The 18,954-nt window shown below is 40.1% G+C and overlaps 3 protein-coding genes across 3 annotated transcripts; 1 reads left to right on the top strand and 2 right to left on the bottom strand.

Moving 5' to 3' along the window:
• Nucleotides 1-981: 981 nt before the first annotated feature.
• LOC118753223 (protein arginine N-methyltransferase 1-like) lies at nucleotides 982-3,376 on the top strand. The gene is made up of 5 exons (XM_036488099.1): nucleotides 982-1,095; nucleotides 1,156-1,506; nucleotides 1,578-1,894; nucleotides 1,954-2,141; nucleotides 2,207-3,376. The coding sequence occupies exons 1-5, from the start codon at nucleotides 1,083-1,085 to the stop codon at nucleotides 2,898-2,900; spliced, it is 1,563 nt and encodes a 520-aa protein (XP_036343992.1). The 5' UTR covers nucleotides 982-1,082; the 3' UTR covers nucleotides 2,901-3,376.
• Nucleotides 3,377-9,393: 6,017 nt separating this feature from the next.
• LOC118753220 (probable histone-binding protein Caf1) lies at nucleotides 9,394-11,427 on the bottom strand. The gene is made up of 3 exons (XM_036488097.1): nucleotides 11,100-11,427; nucleotides 10,437-10,994; nucleotides 9,394-10,378 (listed from the first exon to the last, which is right to left on the bottom strand). Exons 1-3 carry the CDS (start codon nucleotides 11,119-11,121, stop codon nucleotides 9,669-9,671), a joined length of 1,290 nt encoding a protein of 429 aa, XP_036343990.1. The 5' UTR covers nucleotides 11,122-11,427; the 3' UTR covers nucleotides 9,394-9,668.
• A 1,045-nt stretch (nucleotides 11,428-12,472) lies between these two features.
• LOC118753222 (THO complex subunit 4-like) lies at nucleotides 12,473-14,551 on the bottom strand. The gene is made up of 4 exons (XM_036488098.1): nucleotides 14,163-14,551; nucleotides 13,098-13,299; nucleotides 12,823-13,032; nucleotides 12,473-12,767 (listed from the first exon to the last, which is right to left on the bottom strand). The coding sequence occupies exons 1-4, from the start codon at nucleotides 14,373-14,375 to the stop codon at nucleotides 12,625-12,627; spliced, it is 768 nt and encodes a 255-aa protein (XP_036343991.1). The 5' UTR covers nucleotides 14,376-14,551; the 3' UTR covers nucleotides 12,473-12,624.
• Nucleotides 14,552-18,954: the final 4,403 nt, after the last annotated feature.

Genomic DNA, 18,954 nt, shown 5'->3' with positions numbered 1-18,954 from the left:
CAAGCAATGCTTTGTAGCCGTAACGTTTTGTGGGAACCTTTCAAAGGTTTAATATTTTGTCTAAGTAATCGTATTTCTACTAATGTTACTAATAATCAAATAAACATATCGATACCTCAACTGAAAATGTACTGAAAATATTTGAGATAGGGCGTTTTGAATCGGTATGTGAGATAGGGCGTTTTTGTACCGGATTCTGAAAGAGGGTGGTCTTGTAAAGTTTTCTGATATAAGGCGTTTTTCAATCAAATTCTGGAATAGGGTGCTTTTGAAAAGTTTTCTCAGATAGGGCATTTTCAAACTGGCTGCTGAGATAGGTCGATCTGCCACTCAGGTGTCGCAAAAGGTATGTCACAGATAACGCCTGAAAATTACTTTCGCTTTGTTGCATATAAAATGATGAAAAGTTATCGATATAAGTAGGTATCGATACATTCGCTTCCCTCATATAAGTAGTATCGAAATAGCGCTTTGAGTAATCTCATTTGAGTAGGTATCGATACTTTGATGGTATCGGAACGTCCCTAACAGGAATTTGTCTCCGTTTTGACCAAGGCGAATTTATACAAGGTGGTGTTACTGGCGAATTTAGATTACAACAACGAAAACCACATGTATTTTGTATGGAGGGTGTTATGTCAAATCTCAATTCGCTCCAAAATTCGTGTTTACATGAATTTTGTTTTTGCTTTTGATGTGTGTGTTGTCAAATCAGTAAAGCTGATGCCAGATAAAACCGGCTGATTGTCAAAGCGCGCAAAAAGATGGGAGTTGACCATCTTTTCGCTTCGCGCTGCCGCTTCAACGATTTATGTGGCATGCTTTGTGCATTTTCATACAATTCATCTTATCTGTCAAAGCGAATCTGTCACGTAAAGCGAAGCAAAAGTTTTATGTGACATCAGCTTAAAAGCACAAACAAAATACATGTAAGGCGAAGAAATCAGCTGATTTTACAACACCACCTTGTATAAATTCGTCTTGAACACCACCTTGTATAAATTCGCCTTGAACACAACTGAGAACAACGCGAATTTGCGTTGGGTGCAGCACGTGCGTTGTTTTGACTTTTGATTTCCACAATGGAGCACGAAGGTAGCTTTTATTTTCTTATCTTTTAATAAACCAGAAATTATTAACATTTGCTCACTTTAGATATTCCTGAACTCATTAATGAACAGGCCAGTAATTCTGCGAATAGCGATGATGACGAGGATTTCAGTGATGTTGACGAGGAAATGGAGACGGTAGCTGTGCAATGTTTGTTCTGTAAACAACAGTTATCTTCAGTGGAAATAGGTATTGAACACTTGAGTAGTTTGCATAGTATTGACTTCCATCGACTGAAATTCAAATTTCACATGGACCAGTATTCATTTCTTAAATTGATAAATTGCATACGTTGGGAGAATGTGACTGCAGAAAGAATTTTGGCAGCAAAGGAACCATTTTGGAACGACGAAAAATATTTAAAACCAAAAGAATACGAAGCATGGTTAAGCTATGGTACGTAATTATATTCACTGCATTTACAATTAAGTAAACAAATATTTACTTGATATGCTTGACATGCAAAGATTACGATGAAATGCCACTTTTGGCTGAGGCAGACTCGGAAGCAGTTAACATAAATGATGCAAGTGCAACACAATCTTTGAATGTTTTAAAAGAAAAGGTCAGAGAGTTAGAACAGTTACTAGAGCAAGCAAGTGAAGATATGACAAAAATGCGCAAAGGCTTTCAACGACTGTTGGAGAAGGAAAAATTGCCATCAATTAGCATTAAAAATGGAAAAGTAAAGGCTCTCAATTCCGTCGCAGCCCTTTCTGCTGAAGCTGACAGTGGATATTTTAGTAGTTATGCACACTTCGGCATACATCACGAAATGTTGTCGGTAAGTGATAATTCCTCCTATGAAATGAATAATAACTGAGTTTTTTTCTCCGTAATAAGGATGTCGTACGCACCACAAGTTACCGCGATGCGTTGTTTTTAAACAAACCATTTGTGAGCGGCAAAGATGTACTTGATGTGGGTTGTGGCACCTCAGTTCTTTCAATTTTCGCATCGCAGGCCGGCGCGAAAAATGTAATCGGTATAGATAACTCCGATATAATTTACAATGCCATGGATATTTTGAAGTAAGGTCCCTTCCACGTAAACTTTTCGACATCGCAGATAAACAAATTTAATTTTTAATGACTAGGCAAAATGACATCAACAATGTCACACTGGTAAAAGGACGTTTGGAGGATACAACGCTACCACAAGAAAAATTCGACATCATAATTTCAGAGTGGATGGGCTATTTCCTACTGTTCGAGGGCATGTTGGACAGCATAATTTATGCCCGGGATACACATTTACGAGAGGACGGAGTGTTACTTCCAAATCGCTGCACAATGAGCATAGTTGGTTATGGCAATGAGACCCTCTACAAGCAGCAAGTGACATTTTGGGATAATGTATATGACCTGAATATGTCAAATATGAAAAAAGAAGTATTGCATGAACCTCTTATAGACGTGGTTGATGCGCAGCACATACTTACTGAGTCAAATCTAATAGCGGATTTAAACCTGCGGAAAGTTGATTTAAATTATTCCAATTTCTCTTACCAACTCAATCTTAATTGTACAAAGAACGGAGAATTATCGGCATTTGTGGGTTATTTCGACACATATTTTGACCTTCCTGTACCAGTGATGTTTAGCACTTCGCCTAATAACAAGCCAACTCATTGGAAGCAAGTGGTATTCTTTTTGGAGCATCCACAGAAAGTGAAAGCTGGAGATATTATAATAGGAAACCTCATATGCCGTCGCAGTAGAAATAGTGCGCGATCTCTTGATATCACTATAGAGGCATTCGGAAAAAAATATTCCTATTACTTGGATTAATCTATTAGATTGGCCACTTTAAGATATGAAAAATTGCTTTTGGTAATTTAAAATAGGCAGTGTCTACACACACGCGCCTCAGTAACTTTTACCGTAGATCTACGGTGATTTTTAACCCGTAGATCCACGGTAAAAATCACCGTAGATCTACGGTAAAATTACGTGGATTATGTGTTGCCGGAGAAGTGGGGCAGAATTTTTCTGCGTACGCTGTCTACGGCAGCGCTTAGAGATGATAACCCTTACTAAAAATGCTCATTTCTGTATTGCCGGAGAAGTAGCACAGAACTTCTTTCTGGGTAGGCGGCCTTCGGCCGCGCTTAGGGGTTATAACCTTTACTACTCACAATTCTCCTTTCTGTGTTGCCGGAGAAGTGGAACAGAACTTCTTTCGGCGTATTTTTTTACCGTGGCACGTGTAAGTAGACACTCCCTTTAAAATAGCGTTCAAAAATAAATGCGTACATTGTAGATCATTAGAAATGAGATCCATTATTGCTTAGATTAGTAAATATTTTTAGAAATTATTAAATCTAAGATTCTAACAATTTTCATACCTGAGCGGACTTGTGTAGGTATTATAACGGTTGTTTGTATCAGCCTAAGAGCCCCCGTACACTGCTGACTTTATCGGATGCCGATGGGGCTTGCTTGAAATACATGAAGATGTAAGAGGTACGCACACTATACCAACTTAATCGCATCCGAAAATGCAATGGAGAGACTACGAAGTCTAACTAAGTCGGCGGCCGATAAAGTCTTTGGTGTGCTTGATGATATAAATTCTCAGTAGCCAGTTCACAACCTGGGCCCTAACATTGGTTAATAATAATAATAGATTGGTGCTTATACATATGCTAGTGTTTGGTCGAGCTTCTCCTCCGATTTGTGGTGTTCGCATTGATGTCAAACAAAGGCGAGGGATCTGCAGTTGTACGGTGACTCCGAACGGCGATTGTATTTTTATGAGCTGTTTTTCATGGCAGAAATACACTCGGAGGTTCGCCATTGCCTTTTGAAACTGGACATTTACCGCGCCTACCTCCCATATAAACTTAGTTTACAGGTAGATATACGAAAACTAGATACATCAGTAACTACCGAAGCCACTACACTCAAAACTCGCTAAAGTTATTTGCCCTTAATATAAAAAAGCAATAGAGCCATACCTAAATAAGCGCGTCAAGCGTTGGACCTGTCGGCCTCTCTTCTTCTAGCGTATATAAATTTAATGCGTCAGAGAGAGATAAAGATACAAGCGAAACGCTCACCTGCGGCTAACCCACCCGGTCGGGGACCAGCACGTCAGGCCCTACAGGCACCTCAGGCACAACCACCAGCACAGGCAGCGCGCCAGTACTCGCTCACCCCACGCGTAACCATCATAAGGCCACAATCTATCAAGCTGTTGCAGTTTAATTGCAACGGACTACAAAGTAAGATCGCTGAGATAGTCGGTTTCATGAGAAGGCATAAAATCTCAGTCGCGGCGATCCAGGAGACCAAACTCCACTCCGGCTCGAGCCTTCAGAGCCAGGACGAGTTCAACGTACTCCGAAGAGACCGCCCCCGTGGCACCGGAGGCGGCATTGCCTTCATATTGCATAACGCGGTTCAATACCGGCTCATTACCCCCCGAACTGACTCCAACGATACATTCATCGAATGTCAAGGCTTGGCCATCAAGTCGGGGGATACGGAGCTGAAGATCGTCAATGTAAACATACCACCCGCCACCAGTTGCTCAGCTGGATACCACCCTAACATAAGTGCGCTATTAGAGGGTGTGAACCGGGTAGTGCTAGGCGACTTCAATGCGCACCACGAACTCTGGCACTCCAATCTGGGCAATGACCAGCGGGGTACAATGCTCGCTGAGCAAATTGACGACTCCACGTTCTGCACTGTGAATGATGATGCCCCCACCAGGGTCGCGGGTGACTGCTATAGCTCGCCAGATATAACTATAGCAAGCGGGGGTCTGATAAACTGCATTGGATGGCAACCAGTGCTCACGCTCGCATCAGACCACCTGCCCATAGTAGTCGCCATAGACCAGCCAAGAGATTTTATGACATCCGAGAACCGGACATTCATGAACACACGGAAGGCGAACTGGGACGGTTTCACGGAATTCACAGATCGCAAATTCAATGCTCTTCCTCTACCATCATGCGCGCGCGTAGCAGAGCGCAATATCCGCAGGATCATCAACGCAGCAGCCGCTCGCTTCATACCAGCCGGCCGGATCGCCAAAATCCGCCCAGGATTCCCCACTGAAGCGGCGGGACTCGCAGACGAGCGTGATCGAATCCGCCAGGCTAATCCAGGGGATCCCCGTATAAGAGATCTCAATAGGGACATTAGAAACCTGGTCAACGAACACAAGCGGAACAAATGGAATGAGCATTTAAAATCCTGCAACCTCTCAAGCGGAGCCAGCAAACTGTGGTCCACAGTCAAGTCCCTCTCCAATCCGACGAAGCGTAGAGACAATGTCGCTCTCACCTTCGGCACCACCACTACGTCGGATCCGCGGTCGTGCGCGCGCTTCTTCAGCCGGCAATTCATTGCAAACCCAGAGAGAGACAAAACCCGCCGCAGCGTGCTATGGAAAGCACACAAACTCCGCCCCCGAGACACACCACTGTGCTTCACCATCGAAGAGACGCAGGCAGCTGTCAACCACGCCAAGTCATCGAAGGCGTTAGGCCCAGACGGAATTTCCATGCAGATGCTGAAAAAGCTAGGACCTGCGGGAGTCGAGTATATGACCGCCGCTTTCAACTTGTCACTGTCCACCCTGATCATCCCCGAGATGTGGAAAATGGGTAGGATCATTCCTCTCCTTAAGCCAGGGAAGAAGGCGGACGCAGGAGACTCGTACAGACCCATCTCCCTCCTATCCCCAGTGGCAAAAACCATGGAAGCACTACTCCTCCCCAGCCTGACGAAGCATCTGAAGCTAGCCGAACACCAACATGGATTCCGGAAAATGCACAGCACGACAACAGCATTAAACACCATTACCACACAGATTAGCGAGGGTCTGAACCAACGTCGACCCTGTGATAGGACGGTCCTAGTCGCTGTGGACCTGTCGAAGGCTTTCGACACGGTGAACCACGCGACCCTCTGCCAAGACATCCTGGACTCGTCGCTTCCAGCTCGGACGAAACGGTGGATAACCAGCTATCTGTGTGGTCGTCAGTCATCGGTCGAATTCCGAAACGCCAAGTCTAAGCCGCGTAGAATTAAACAGGGGATCCCCCAAGGCGGCGTACTCTCCCCGACACTGTTTAATCTCTACATGGCCAAACTCCCTCCGCCGCCAGCAGGAGTGAACTTGGTAAGCTACGCCGATGACTGCACAATAATGGCAACTGGCCCCAACATAGACAGACTTTGCGAACAAATAACCGACTATCTCACCGATCTTTCCAACTTCTTCTCCGCAAGGAACCTCCAAATCTCCGCCGCAAAATCCAGCGCCACACTTTTTACAACCTGGACCAAGGAGGTGGGGCTAGAACTGGACGTCTTCGTCGATGGCGCCAAAATACCGACGACCAACCACCCTAAAATTCTAGGAGTGACGTTCGATAGCCTCTTCTCCTTCTCCGCGCACGCCACAGCCACATGCAACAAACTGCGAGCCAGGAACAAAGTCCTAAAATCGCTAGCCGGCAGCACCTGGGGAGCCAACAAAGAAACCCTGCTCGCGACCTACAAGGCAATCGGCCGGTCAGTGGCTAACTACGCGGCACCAGTGTGGACGGCGGGGACAAGCGACACCCGATGGAGGAACCTCCAAACCTGCCAGAATGCAGCTCTACGTACGGCTACAGGTTGTCATCTCATGTCGTCCGAGCATCACCTACATGAAGAAAGCCAGATGCTGGCGGTGAAAGAGCACAACACCATGCTGTCGAAGCAATACCTCGTGGGCTGTCACCGAGGGAATCACCCCAACAATGCCTTGCTTCGTAACGAACCGCCCCCACGACACGTGAGACGACACCTGCATGACTGGAAAGCGGACATTGAGCCGTACGTAGACCATCCATTCGACGCAGCAACATACAGAGCGCCGCTCAACAGCCTACACAGCGATGCGGTCAGAACGAGCCTCAGTACGCGTAATGACAACATCGTCTTGGGCGGTCGACCGCCGCCCATAGACCCAGAAGAAATAGAGCTGCCGAGAGAGACCAGGTGCACCCTAGCACAACTCCGTTCTGGGTGGTGTCACCGACTCAACAGCTACCTCTCTCGGCTGAACACACAAGTGGCAAACACATGCCCTGCATGTGGGCAAGGTCCTCACGACACCCAGCACCTCTTCACGTGCACCTCCAACCCTACGACCCTGACACCAGAAGCGCTCTGGACCGCGCCTATCGACGCAGCCCGCTTTCTCGGCCTCAGGCTCACAGAGTCGGAGGATGAAGACGACGACACATTGACAAATCTGGGGGGTTGAGCACTGCTGCTACAACAACAACAACAACAACGCGCTAATTTAGGTACGGCTGATAGTCAGGTTGTGTAATTCACTTCCATGTGAATGTGATGGGCGTTTAAATTCACACGGAGGTGAATTGCAAAACCTGGACTAAAATTAAGCGCGCAACACTGCGGTTGTGATTGCAACTCGAACAAGCCCGCCCCTTCCCATATAACGGTAAATATCAGAAATACGAAAACTCCGATATTTCAATAACTTAGGACGCTAATTTACTGCAAAATAATACTTACAACAATCTCTTGACAAGAAATAATAGATTTTTAGGATATATCCCGGTAAACGCTTTATCAATTTCTACCAACTCGGTTCACTTATTGCATTAAGAACCATTTTCTCTAGTAACCTTAGAAATTCATCTGCCCTTTTAGTGCAAAGGTGGTTTGCAGAAAGTTAAAAAAAAAAAAAACGATATTTAACACGTTCATCCGGTATATAAGGTTCCGTTTCACGCGATGTTATACTCTTATACATGTTTAATCTACTTTTGTTATGCAATTAGCTCTTTGATAACATTTTGAATCTTTTGGAAAATACACATATCAGCCCCTTTGCGCAAAATTATTTTTATTTAACATCCAGTAGAAGAGTACTTGTTTGGATGCAGTTCTGCTGCGGTATTTAAACTGTTTGTATATGCAGAGTTGCGAAGCATTGCAACCATACATTCACCCCTATTCTGGTTGTGGTAAGTCATTCGCATCGACAGTCGTTCGTTGAATTATGTCGTAAATAAAACCATTAATGACAGATTTTTTAACGTTTTCAATACTTCTTCTTTTCGAAAGGATAATAGGAATACAAATTCGTGGTAGATCGGAATAGGGGAGATTGCATATTTTGAACATTTAATAAAACAATGATCACCATTTCGGAATTTTTCTTTTTTAAAACACCAATGGTAACCAAAAACAAACAAAGCATCAACTTTGCTTCTGATGCGATGATTACTCTTGCGATGCGATGATGGAAAGTATAGATTGGGCCGTATGCGTAAAATCTACGCAAATGCTTTTTCTTAAAATGTCAAACCTTTTAGTCAGTTTGTTCGAATAAATTTAAGTGAAAGGTATGAAATTTTAAGCAAAAGCAATTGCTTAGTTTTTATGCATACGGCCCATTGTCAACCGATTGCAGTTGCAATGCAATTGACGTCTTGTAAGTCATAATTTTCGTCCAACGGATATAAGAAATCATCGTTACTACATAAGAACAAACTAGTAAGAGCACTGCTTCATACCTTTCATGAATATCAGAAAATTTAAAAAATTCAAATTTTTTTATCATGATTTTACTGTAACAGATCACTGCATATGAAAATAGTGGTTTAGGGCTAAACAAAATGTGTAAATTTACAGCATACATAGAGGACTTAGATATCGACCCTTTTGCGCAAAAGCACCGTATGTACATTTTTTAAATCACTTTTTGATGCAACTTTGTTTTGCAACCCATAACGCATCACCTATTCAAATATTATAAATCCCAATTGCTATCCCAAAAATTTACTGTAAATTTTATCGTATTGACAATGAATTTTTTCTTGTGTGTGAAACTATCATATGTGCTAAGAAATTAGAATTTTGACCTTTTTACAAAACAAATATTGCGTATTAACTCAGAAAATCTAAACTTTGGTATTGATGGTGCTAGCCAAATGAGGGAAAAGTATAAAAAATATTTTCCTGTAAAACTTGGTTTTTGTAACATACGATAATTTTGCGCAATGGGTACGCTATCAACCCTCCATCTTTACCAATAAACGCGTTTTTACGACTCATAAACAAAAGCAATGCACGCTAAAGGAACAGGCAAAGAGAAAAACACTTATCAGTTACCCTATAAAATATGGGAGGAATTTTGCAAACCGTTTTTGAATACTTTAATTCCAACACACGCACAAAAACGTGCACGGGCAGTCTTTTTTGTTTCCAATTTCGTCCGAAAATTTTCAAGTAATGAATAAAATTTACCTGTTTATGATACTTTATTTGGACAGCTTTTGCTCATATATATATATGTAGTTTCTTTCAGACATCGCTGAACAGACACAGAACGTTAGCGTGATAATACAAAACAATTAAATTATTTCTACGCATACCTTTTTTACAAACATCGAAAAAACCACAAAAGCAAACTGAATCCTCTGTACCCCTGTACCCACACAATGTGAGATTGACATGTAGTAGAATTAAAAAAAAAGATATTTATATATAACTAAAAAAAACTGGCAACAAAACCAATTAGGCGTTGGCGCTTTCTAGTTCAGATGCTGGTATTTCAGGCTCTTCGTCATTATAAACATTTTCGGCCATCTGCCAGACTTGCATAATATTGTCCTCTGATACTGAACAAATTATCCAAGGTTCATTAGGATTCCAGGAAAAATCTGAAATCTTCGCTGTATGTCCACCATGTATAAATAATAGCTCTGGGGGTCCATCTTCGGCGTCTTCTGCGCTCTGCTCTTCGCCTATTTTTGATAAATCCCATACGTGCAAGCGGCGATCCGTTCCAGACGATGCCAAAATTGTTTCATTATGAGGTGACCATTGTACTTGGAAGATTTCATCCTTATGCGACTCAAAGGAATGCAACTTTAATTTCAGATTACGTAAATCCCATAAAGCTACTGTCTTATCAGCAGAACCGGTTGCCAAAATGAACTCGGAGTATGGGTTAAAACTTAAACAATTTACTTCAGCTGTGTGCGCATCCACCGTATGTGAAGGCTTCGACGTATTATTATTACGCGTGTCCCAAATCATTAGTTTTTGATCATCGGCTACAGAGCCAAAAAGAGATTCATGCAGCAAATGCCAAGCAACATCTTCCACTACAGCGGTGTGACCGGTAAATATGTTTTTTGCATCAATTACTCTGTGCTCCTTTGGAGTAGCATTTATATCCCAAAGGCAGATAGTATGGTCATCAGATGCGGATAGAAGATAACCTTTAAATAATAATTGACATTTATTTGTGGTTTATTATTCAATTTCTTCACAACTCACCATTTAGGTTCGGATTCCACGAGAGACCGTAACCTTCTTTCTGGTGTCCTCGTAAACGTAAATCCGGATGACATTCTCCCGATGGTTCTGGCTTACTAGGATGTTTCGTGTAATCAAACACAAGCACATCACTTGATGGTGTTTTAGTTGCAATGACGCATGCGTTTTGCGGCATATAACGTGCCCGATTCACTTCGCCTTCGTGATTGATCTTAATTTCGATTTCAATCTTCCCACAAACCGAACCAAATCCTCCAAACTCGCCTTTCTCGTTGTCATAGTGTGAACCATCAAACTGTGCGTCCTCACTGGGTAACTGCACGCTCGCAATTAGCAAATGATTTTGTTCATCCGAAGTATGAGTGCCCAAGATCAGACGATGTACTGAATAGTCTTTACCCTCTTGCTTAGTTACGTCCGGTAGCCACTGTGCGGTTAGCGACGGCCATTCCAAGGCGTGTGTCATTACCAGGTCATACAAAAAGGGCGTATTTTTCTTCCAAATTTTATACTCCTCATTAATGACACGCTCCTCGACAGCATCATCAAAAGACTCAGCTGCAAATAATACAATTTAGAAACGTGTAGTTTGCGATTTACTATCAAAAGACGAGTATAAACCAGCGTCTGTAATATGGAAAAAAGACGCTAAGTAGATCTTACCATTGTCACTTCTATCAACCATCTTTTCAGGAATAATATTCACACCGCTGGCTTTTGCTCAAAGGCGCCAAAACAACAAAGCAACAGCGGCGAAAGCAAAAAAGGCAGCGACGCAGACAGAGCACTCACACGGAGGTATAAAAGTCTATAACACTTTTAGTAGGCAAATCACGAAATTTGTTTATTCGAGACGTTGCTAGCAGTTTAAATTTATATTAAAATGGCTGCAAACATGGAAATATTTGTAGACAAATGGTTGCAAAAAATAAATTCACCGGCAGCAAGACGAAACGATCAGATACAAGCTGCAAAGTTTTTTAAGTGAAGTTGGCTGCATTTTTTCGCTAAAAAAGCGGCACAATTGGCGTTGCCAACCATAAATTTCTCCAAAAGAATCGGTGCTGGATAAAACAGTCGTTGCACGCGCAATATTTGTTGGGACTTGTGAGTTGAGTAGAGCCATAACGCGTTTATCCTTTAATTCTGCGTTTTTAAACATTCGGAGTCATTGCGTAAGTCATACAGTTTACAAAATTGCCTAGGTATCGCAGTATACTGTGCAAAAAAATCGCCTTTTTTGGGTGGAAGGGAAAACCCCGCAATATAAAACAAAAGGAGATAGCTATCAACTTGGAATAAAAATTTGTTAATTTCAAACCGGTCAAATATCAAGACACAATAACCACAATTACAAATTATAGTATATTTTCCCCATGGTCAAATATGGGGTTTTGCCTTGATGGTCACGTATATTACATAATCACCCCTATTGCGAGCGTAGACTAGTAGTAGATAAAGGACTCTTATTCGATTATCGCTTTTCCATGGTATTCCGAACATCGATTTCTCATTCAATAAGCGACTGTGAATCGTTTTTATCTCTCATTTTTCTACAACTGTTTGTTTGTAGGAGGACGAGCGACTATAAACTATTAACACGCATTTATTGAACGAGAAAACGACTTTAAAAATACCACGGATAATCGATTATCGACTAAGTCTTTATCTATTACTAGTTGACACTCGCAATAGGGCTGAATTATTACTAAATACAATTTTATTGGTCGGTTTAGTGTTTTCGCCAATTTTATACACAAAAAAATACATGTTGAATTGTTTGCTTGTAATATTTTATTTACAGTTTCAGGTAGAATGAATATCCCGGAAAATGTGAAGCAAGTAAAAAAATTGAATTTATAACATGGCAAAATTGTATTTTTAACTTTAGATAATGCTTAAAGTGGTCATATGAAATGAAAATTTGTTGTTTAATCCTGTACAGCACTGATACATACATATATACTTAAGATAAAACTTGAAATAAATCTTGTAGTGTCGTCTTATAAATTGTTGAAGAAAATTTTCGCAACAGCTTCAAATTATTGTACTTTTTGGCTTTCGTTTTAATGATCATTTTTTGTTATACATACTTGCTCTCAAGTAACATTTATTTCACATATTTTAAAGTCAATGTCAAATATATTTATCAAGTCGTGTCTTAGCTAATAATTTCTTAAGACTATTTCTAAATTTTCATATCATTAACATAAGCGTCCAGTTCGGCATCCAATTCAGCTGCCGTTTTCTCTGGTAGTTTGGGACGCCCACCACGTTTGGGCCCGGCAGCCCCTCTACGATTAGGTGGGCCACGGCGTACTCCACTAGTTGCTGCAATTACAAGTAAGTTAAAGCAAAAGGCCTTTGTAATTTATTCTATCATCACCTCCACGTCTGGGTGGTGGGGCTGAACCTGTTCTGCGTTTGATTGGACTACCACCAACACCTCCGCCAATGCGACCGACTCTTGTCAGAGCTGAAACGTCCGATGTGGTTAATTGAATATTCATTGGTCGGCCATCTAGGGGTACGCCATTGTATTGTTTAATAGCCTTTAGTGCATCTGAACGACGTTCGAAAACAACATCAGCAGTACCTTTAAAAAACAATGAAACAATTTAGTTAAAAGAAGTAGTACAAATAAATATAGCTCAAACAAACCCAATGAGCGTCCAGAGCGATCATAATGCACGGCTGCCTTCTTCAGCGGCCCGAATTCGGCAAACAACTCCTGAATATCCGAGTCCGATACACCATAATCCAAGTTGGAGACAAGTAACTTTGCTACTTCAGATGATCCTTTTAAAATACCACGTTTTGGCCCGTCGTACATGTCGTGTTTCCATGCGCTGTTTACATCGCCCTAGAGGAAGTAGGAGTAGTAGGTTTTGATGGAATTCTTTTTGTGATCAGTTGTTGTTGATGTTTTGTTCTGGACTTTGCGATCTAAGGAATTTTATGTTCTGGTTCGATTACGATCTCCCATAGCGTCGCTGCAGTTATACAACCTCACTCGCAAATGCGTCTTTACGTATATATGACCATTGGTCACTAACGCCTACCGAAGTGGCAGTGGCGGTCAGTAGCACAAAGTGCATTTTACGCGCCAACGAGTGAACGTAGTGGGAACCGCTGACATATCAGTCGAACGGTAAAATCAAATCAAATTAAATATGTAATTCAAAGAAAATTAAACATAATATTTCTAAGCAGAAATTTACAATACTATTAAAATAGTTATCGTTCAATTTTACGGGTTAAAGTAGTATAAAATAACTATATGGGAAATGGTTATTGATGCAATATGCTTTGAGGTATATGTTGAGCTCCTGTTGGGGCCAACGCAAACAAGAGCAACGCTATTTCCTCGCATTGAATCAGCCCTCTTCTCGAATATAATTCATTTTCCGCCATCCAAAGAGATTGTAGTTTTCAGCAAGTCCCGTTGTGCAGCCATTTTATGCAATATTGACATCTTTGTTCTGTATATTTCTCGAAAAGAAAATTCACAATGGGAAATGTATGTTGCTATTTTTTTACTCTGTTGGCCATCTTAGTTTGTTGATAAAAAATAACCAAACAGAACTAAGTTTAGCAAAATGAGGCACATGACTCCACAAATGTTTTTTTTTTTTACTGCGGAACGCTAATTTTACTTTCAATTTATGAAATCCCACGCATTGTTATCCATTTTAATTTCGATTCATTTTATTTCAATTTCTTTACCCTTGCGAATTTAGCCTTTTGTATTCCCCCGCCGCGATTACGTCCTTTTAATGTAGCGCCACCAGCGGGTCGGCGACGTCCATCAGCATTACCGCCGCCTCGAATTGGTCGTCCACCTCCACGACGAGTTATGCTAGGACCACGTCCGACAATAGGTTTTGGCTTTTGACTTTTAATAATTTCGTCCAAACTCATATCAATTTTATCAACCATGGTGATCTGTTTTTGTGTGGTGTCTATTTATAAGTTAAGCTTTCACTTTAAAGTAGCGGTTAAGCCCTCTGGGTTTCAATTAACTTTGTTAAAAATGATGAAATTTTAATTTTAATCGCGCACGATCTCCCGTTCACACCGAACCACAAAAAGAATTCACGGAAATAAAATGGCGACCATTACAGCGATGCAACCAAGCGTAGTATAGGGTTGCATTAAGTTTACCTACTGATAACATGGGCTCTACACGATCAAGCACTTGCTTCAAGTTGCAGACATAAACTTTTTTTGCAAACGTGCTAACACCATGATCCAATTCCACAAGATCTGACAAGATGAAGCAAAAGAAAAAAGTAATTTTCTGGCTGATGTTTGTAATTTCGGCGCCATGTTATTTTCTGTGCAAAGTAAACAAAGAATATGAAGACGAAGCATAAAGAAGAAATGCAAGCAATGTGGTGCATATGTTTGTGCTAACCAATTTATTATTTTTGTACGTGTTTTTTGATCCAATCCCCGCGCACTTCATTTTAATTACATTTGCACAAAAAAATTACTTAAAAGTCACTGAAATAAACCACCGACAAAATACACATAAAGAAAGAAGCAAAACAGAAATAGCAAACTTCAAAATTACGAACGTCACACACTTTTTTCTCAATTGCTATTACAAATGGCTGCTTCTCAACCGGGCAGATCGTTCTCTGCTAAATAACTTAAATATATACGTTTTCTATACCTGCAACTTTATTGGCTTTTTATTTGATTTTGACATACAATGTTTTGAACCATGATAATACCATGTTCTGACCGACATCAAAAACATGTTTTCGTTGCTAAAACTAGTTTTCGACCCAAAACTTGTGTTTTCGTCAATGTAAAATCTGTCAAACGAAAACAAGTTTTCGCTGAAAACCACTTAAAAATTCACGTTCCACTCATTCCAATCGGTGTCTGCACTAGTTTTTTCCGATTACTTATCGAAGTGGAGGTCATATTTTATCATCTTTAATACGCCATTTCGGATTTGTTGTTAATTGGCTGACCAAAATAAAATAAGCATGGAAGTAAAAGGTTGTTAATGAAAAGAAATTGAAGGAAAAGTATTTTGCATTTGTCAATGTTATTGTGGCTTGTTAACATTTTATTTTTAATGTTTTTATTGAGCTTTGTACCACGATTGTTTATTAGGAAAATTGAAAAAGCAACAAAGTCTAAGCGGTAGAAGTTATAGCACTATTAGCGGTAGAAGTTATAGCACTATTAGCAACAAGAGTTTACGGGAGTACATAGCTCAGTGGTTAACGCTTCTGACTTTGAACATCGAATTCGCAGGTTCGATCCCTGCTGAAGTCTAGAAAAAAGAAGTCTGATGAGGAGATGTGGTGATCTCCGAAATAGTGCTATAACTTTTACCGCTTAGATTTGTTGCTTTTTTAATTTTCCTAATAAACAATCGTGGTACAAAGCTCAATAAAAACATTAAAAATAAGATGTTAACAAGCCACAATAACATTGAGAAGACATAGTTTAGGAAGAGCCTGCCTGAAACTATACAAAAAAGGAAATAAGCAAATGGATGTATAGAATTGACAACAACAACCACGCTGTCGAGTTTAAATAGCGGCAAATCAGCTGCACTTGATAGTAGTTGGTTGAATAAGGAAAATAAATTAGCAACAAGAGTTTACGCGATGTACATAGCTCAGTGGTTAACGCTTCTGACTTTGAACATCGAATTCGCAGGTTCGATCCCTGCTGAAGTCTAGAAAAAAGAAGCCTGATGAGGAGATGTGGTGATCTCCGAAATAGTGCTATAACTTCTACCGCTTAAGAGCGAAATACACCACACAAGCGGTTTGACAAACCAAGCGAAATTTCCCTTTGCTTCAAGCCATTTGTGCTGTGTAGAAGGTTTGACAAACCGCTTGAGGGAAATTTGAGCAAAAATCAAAATTTTTTGATTTTCTGGCCGCCATGTTGATGTTTGATCAAACCGCTTGCGTTGTGTATAGCAAAATCGCCTCATTCGCAACGAAATTTTCACCGAGTAAGGACGTAAGAGAGGAAAATGAAAGAAAACCATAATATTTAGCATTGCGAACTGGAAGAAAACTAAAATTCTTTGCTTGAACGAGTCATGTTTGCATGGTGTATGGCGAAATGGGAAAAGTAGGTTTGAAGAATGTTTGACAAGCCGCTTGTGTGGTGTATTTCGCTCTTTAGACTTTGTTGCTTTTTCAATTTTCCAAATAAACAATCGTGGTACAAAGCTCAATAAAAACATTAAAAATGAAAAATATTTTGGTTTTGTATTTGTGCAGCAAAACTGTAAACAATGGATGTAAGAAATGTCAACGAAAACACCAACAGTCGGTGTGAACAGCCTTCAGCACACAATCCCAAGACTTGTTTTCAAGGTGTTTTCGTTGTCGGTCAGAACATTGTATAACACGTAATCATACGACCTTTTACAACAAAAAAGGGAAGTATCTCTCGAAAGAGATGATGAAAACAATTCAAGTAAGTACTCGATACTTTGCCGATACTGACTAGGTATCGATACTTTCAGTCTTTTGAGTACAAGTACTCATTAGAGTGATACCTTAGTGTTACCGATTGAACCCTACTCACAGCGAATAGAGCAAAAGACGTAAAAGCAAACTTCACAAACGTTATTTTCTTTCATTTATTTTATTTTTCATTTTAACAGTCTGGTAGCACATCCGTTTTATGTCAATACGCAAGCGGCCATTTACGCTAGTTGAAGAAACAAAATATTTAATAAATAAAATATAACTGTACATACAAAAACATAGTGAAGCAACAGTCAGCTCAGAAAGCAACGAAAACAATTTTTTTTGTTTTCGTCGCTATGCTCTTTGTCACTTTCTTCGCTTTTCGCTTCACTATGTGCTGCTACATTGAAAAATAAAGGTTTGTTTTTGTCACTATTATTCGAAAATGTCTTGTCGCTCTCTTTGTCGCGTCACTATGTTCTTTGCCTAATACATAGCGTCGTTTACTAAGCAAGTAAAATATTTTAATACTAAATATCTCAAAACCAGAAGGCTCCCGCACCTAAAAGTGGGTATATCTGAAAAGGACTCCAGCTTTCCAATGGTATCACTTTTAATCCCCGAATCGGGGGTCTCCATTTCAAAGTGTACCCTTTACTTTTCAAAGAAAAGAACATGGCGTCGAAATTACAAACGTCAACCAGAAAATTACTTTCTTCTTAGGAAATTAAGAAGTATTACACTATATTAAATATTTCTTGTGAATACATTTCTTGAATCTTTCAAAAGCTTTATTGGATTAAAATTAAATTGATTAAAAATTAAATTAATGGATTGCAATCAATGACGTTTTCTTAACATATTCATTTCACTTAAATTCATGATATTTTATTCCGCATAAATCTGCGGTTGCCAAAAATTTACTGCTGTTGGAAAATATTTCATTTCACACAGTAGATTGGCAAAACTGTCTCACCAGAGTAAACGTATTATTCACCCCACAGAACTTTGTCACCGATTCACACACGCCCTACATATGAAAAATATCTTCGTATTGAAGATAAATCTAGACTTATGGCAACACTGCTAGTCACTGCAGTCTGGTGCACTCTTCGAATAAACCTAAGGGCCTGTACGGTCGGTGTTATGTAGACGGACTTTTGATTGGCAAACAATATGGCGGCTGCCTCTGTTTGGTGTGAGGTGGTTACGTCGAGTTTGCCACAGGGTTGCATTTTCTTAATGGCTTTGTTTTGATTGGCAACCTTCGGTAGTTTGCTGCAGGGTTGCATATTAATAATGCTTTTGGTTTTACTGGCAACGTTCGACAGAAATTGTGTAGATATGCACGTAGGAAACATAAAAAAGCGTTAAAAATGGATAACGAAGTATACGGTATTATATGTATGTTAAAACAATATGCAAATAGTGTTATATTCTGGACAGAAAATCAAAGAAATGTTATAAGGTGTGGAATAAGACTCATTGAATCTTTGCTGATGCTCGGAAATATTAGACGCCCCAGATCTTGCCGCGCAGTTATATGGCGTCAAACTAGAGATTCTGAAGGATCGTATGCATTTCTTCATAGACATCTTAAAAATGAAGATTTGTGGTCATTTAAGAACTATGTCAGGATATCAGATGGACAATTCGACCAAATTTTAAATTTGATTAGGTGCGACATAGAAAAATGTGTAACAAATGCTAGAAACGCCATTTCGCCAGAGGAACAGTTAGCGGTTACGCTTCGGTATTTAGCAACCGGCGAAACTTATCGCAGTTTAGCATTTCAAACGAGACTGTCCCATTCATTCTTGGTTTATTGCATCCCAAAAGTGTGCAGAGCAATTTGGAAACGTTTAAGTCGCTTATATTTAAAGGTAATTAAAAAAAAATGTGAAGTGTTAAGTTTTCTTGAAGTCAAAGTTAAGGAGTGAGGTTAAGGAGTGAACACCAAATATAAAAACAAGTGACATAGACCTTTTAACCATCATATGTTTTAATGAAATAAAGTAAATTAAATATTAAAGTCAATTCAATAAATATTTATTAAAACG

This window comes from Rhagoletis pomonella, unplaced genomic scaffold (genome assembly GCF_013731165.1).
Source record: "Rhagoletis pomonella isolate Grant_MI unplaced genomic scaffold, Rhpom_1.0 Rhpom_scaffold_02226, whole genome shotgun sequence".
NCBI lineage: Eukaryota > Metazoa > Arthropoda > Insecta > Diptera > Tephritidae > Rhagoletis > Rhagoletis pomonella.
Note: the sequence above shows the minus strand (reverse complement) of the source record. Positions and strands in the feature narration are given on the sequence as shown.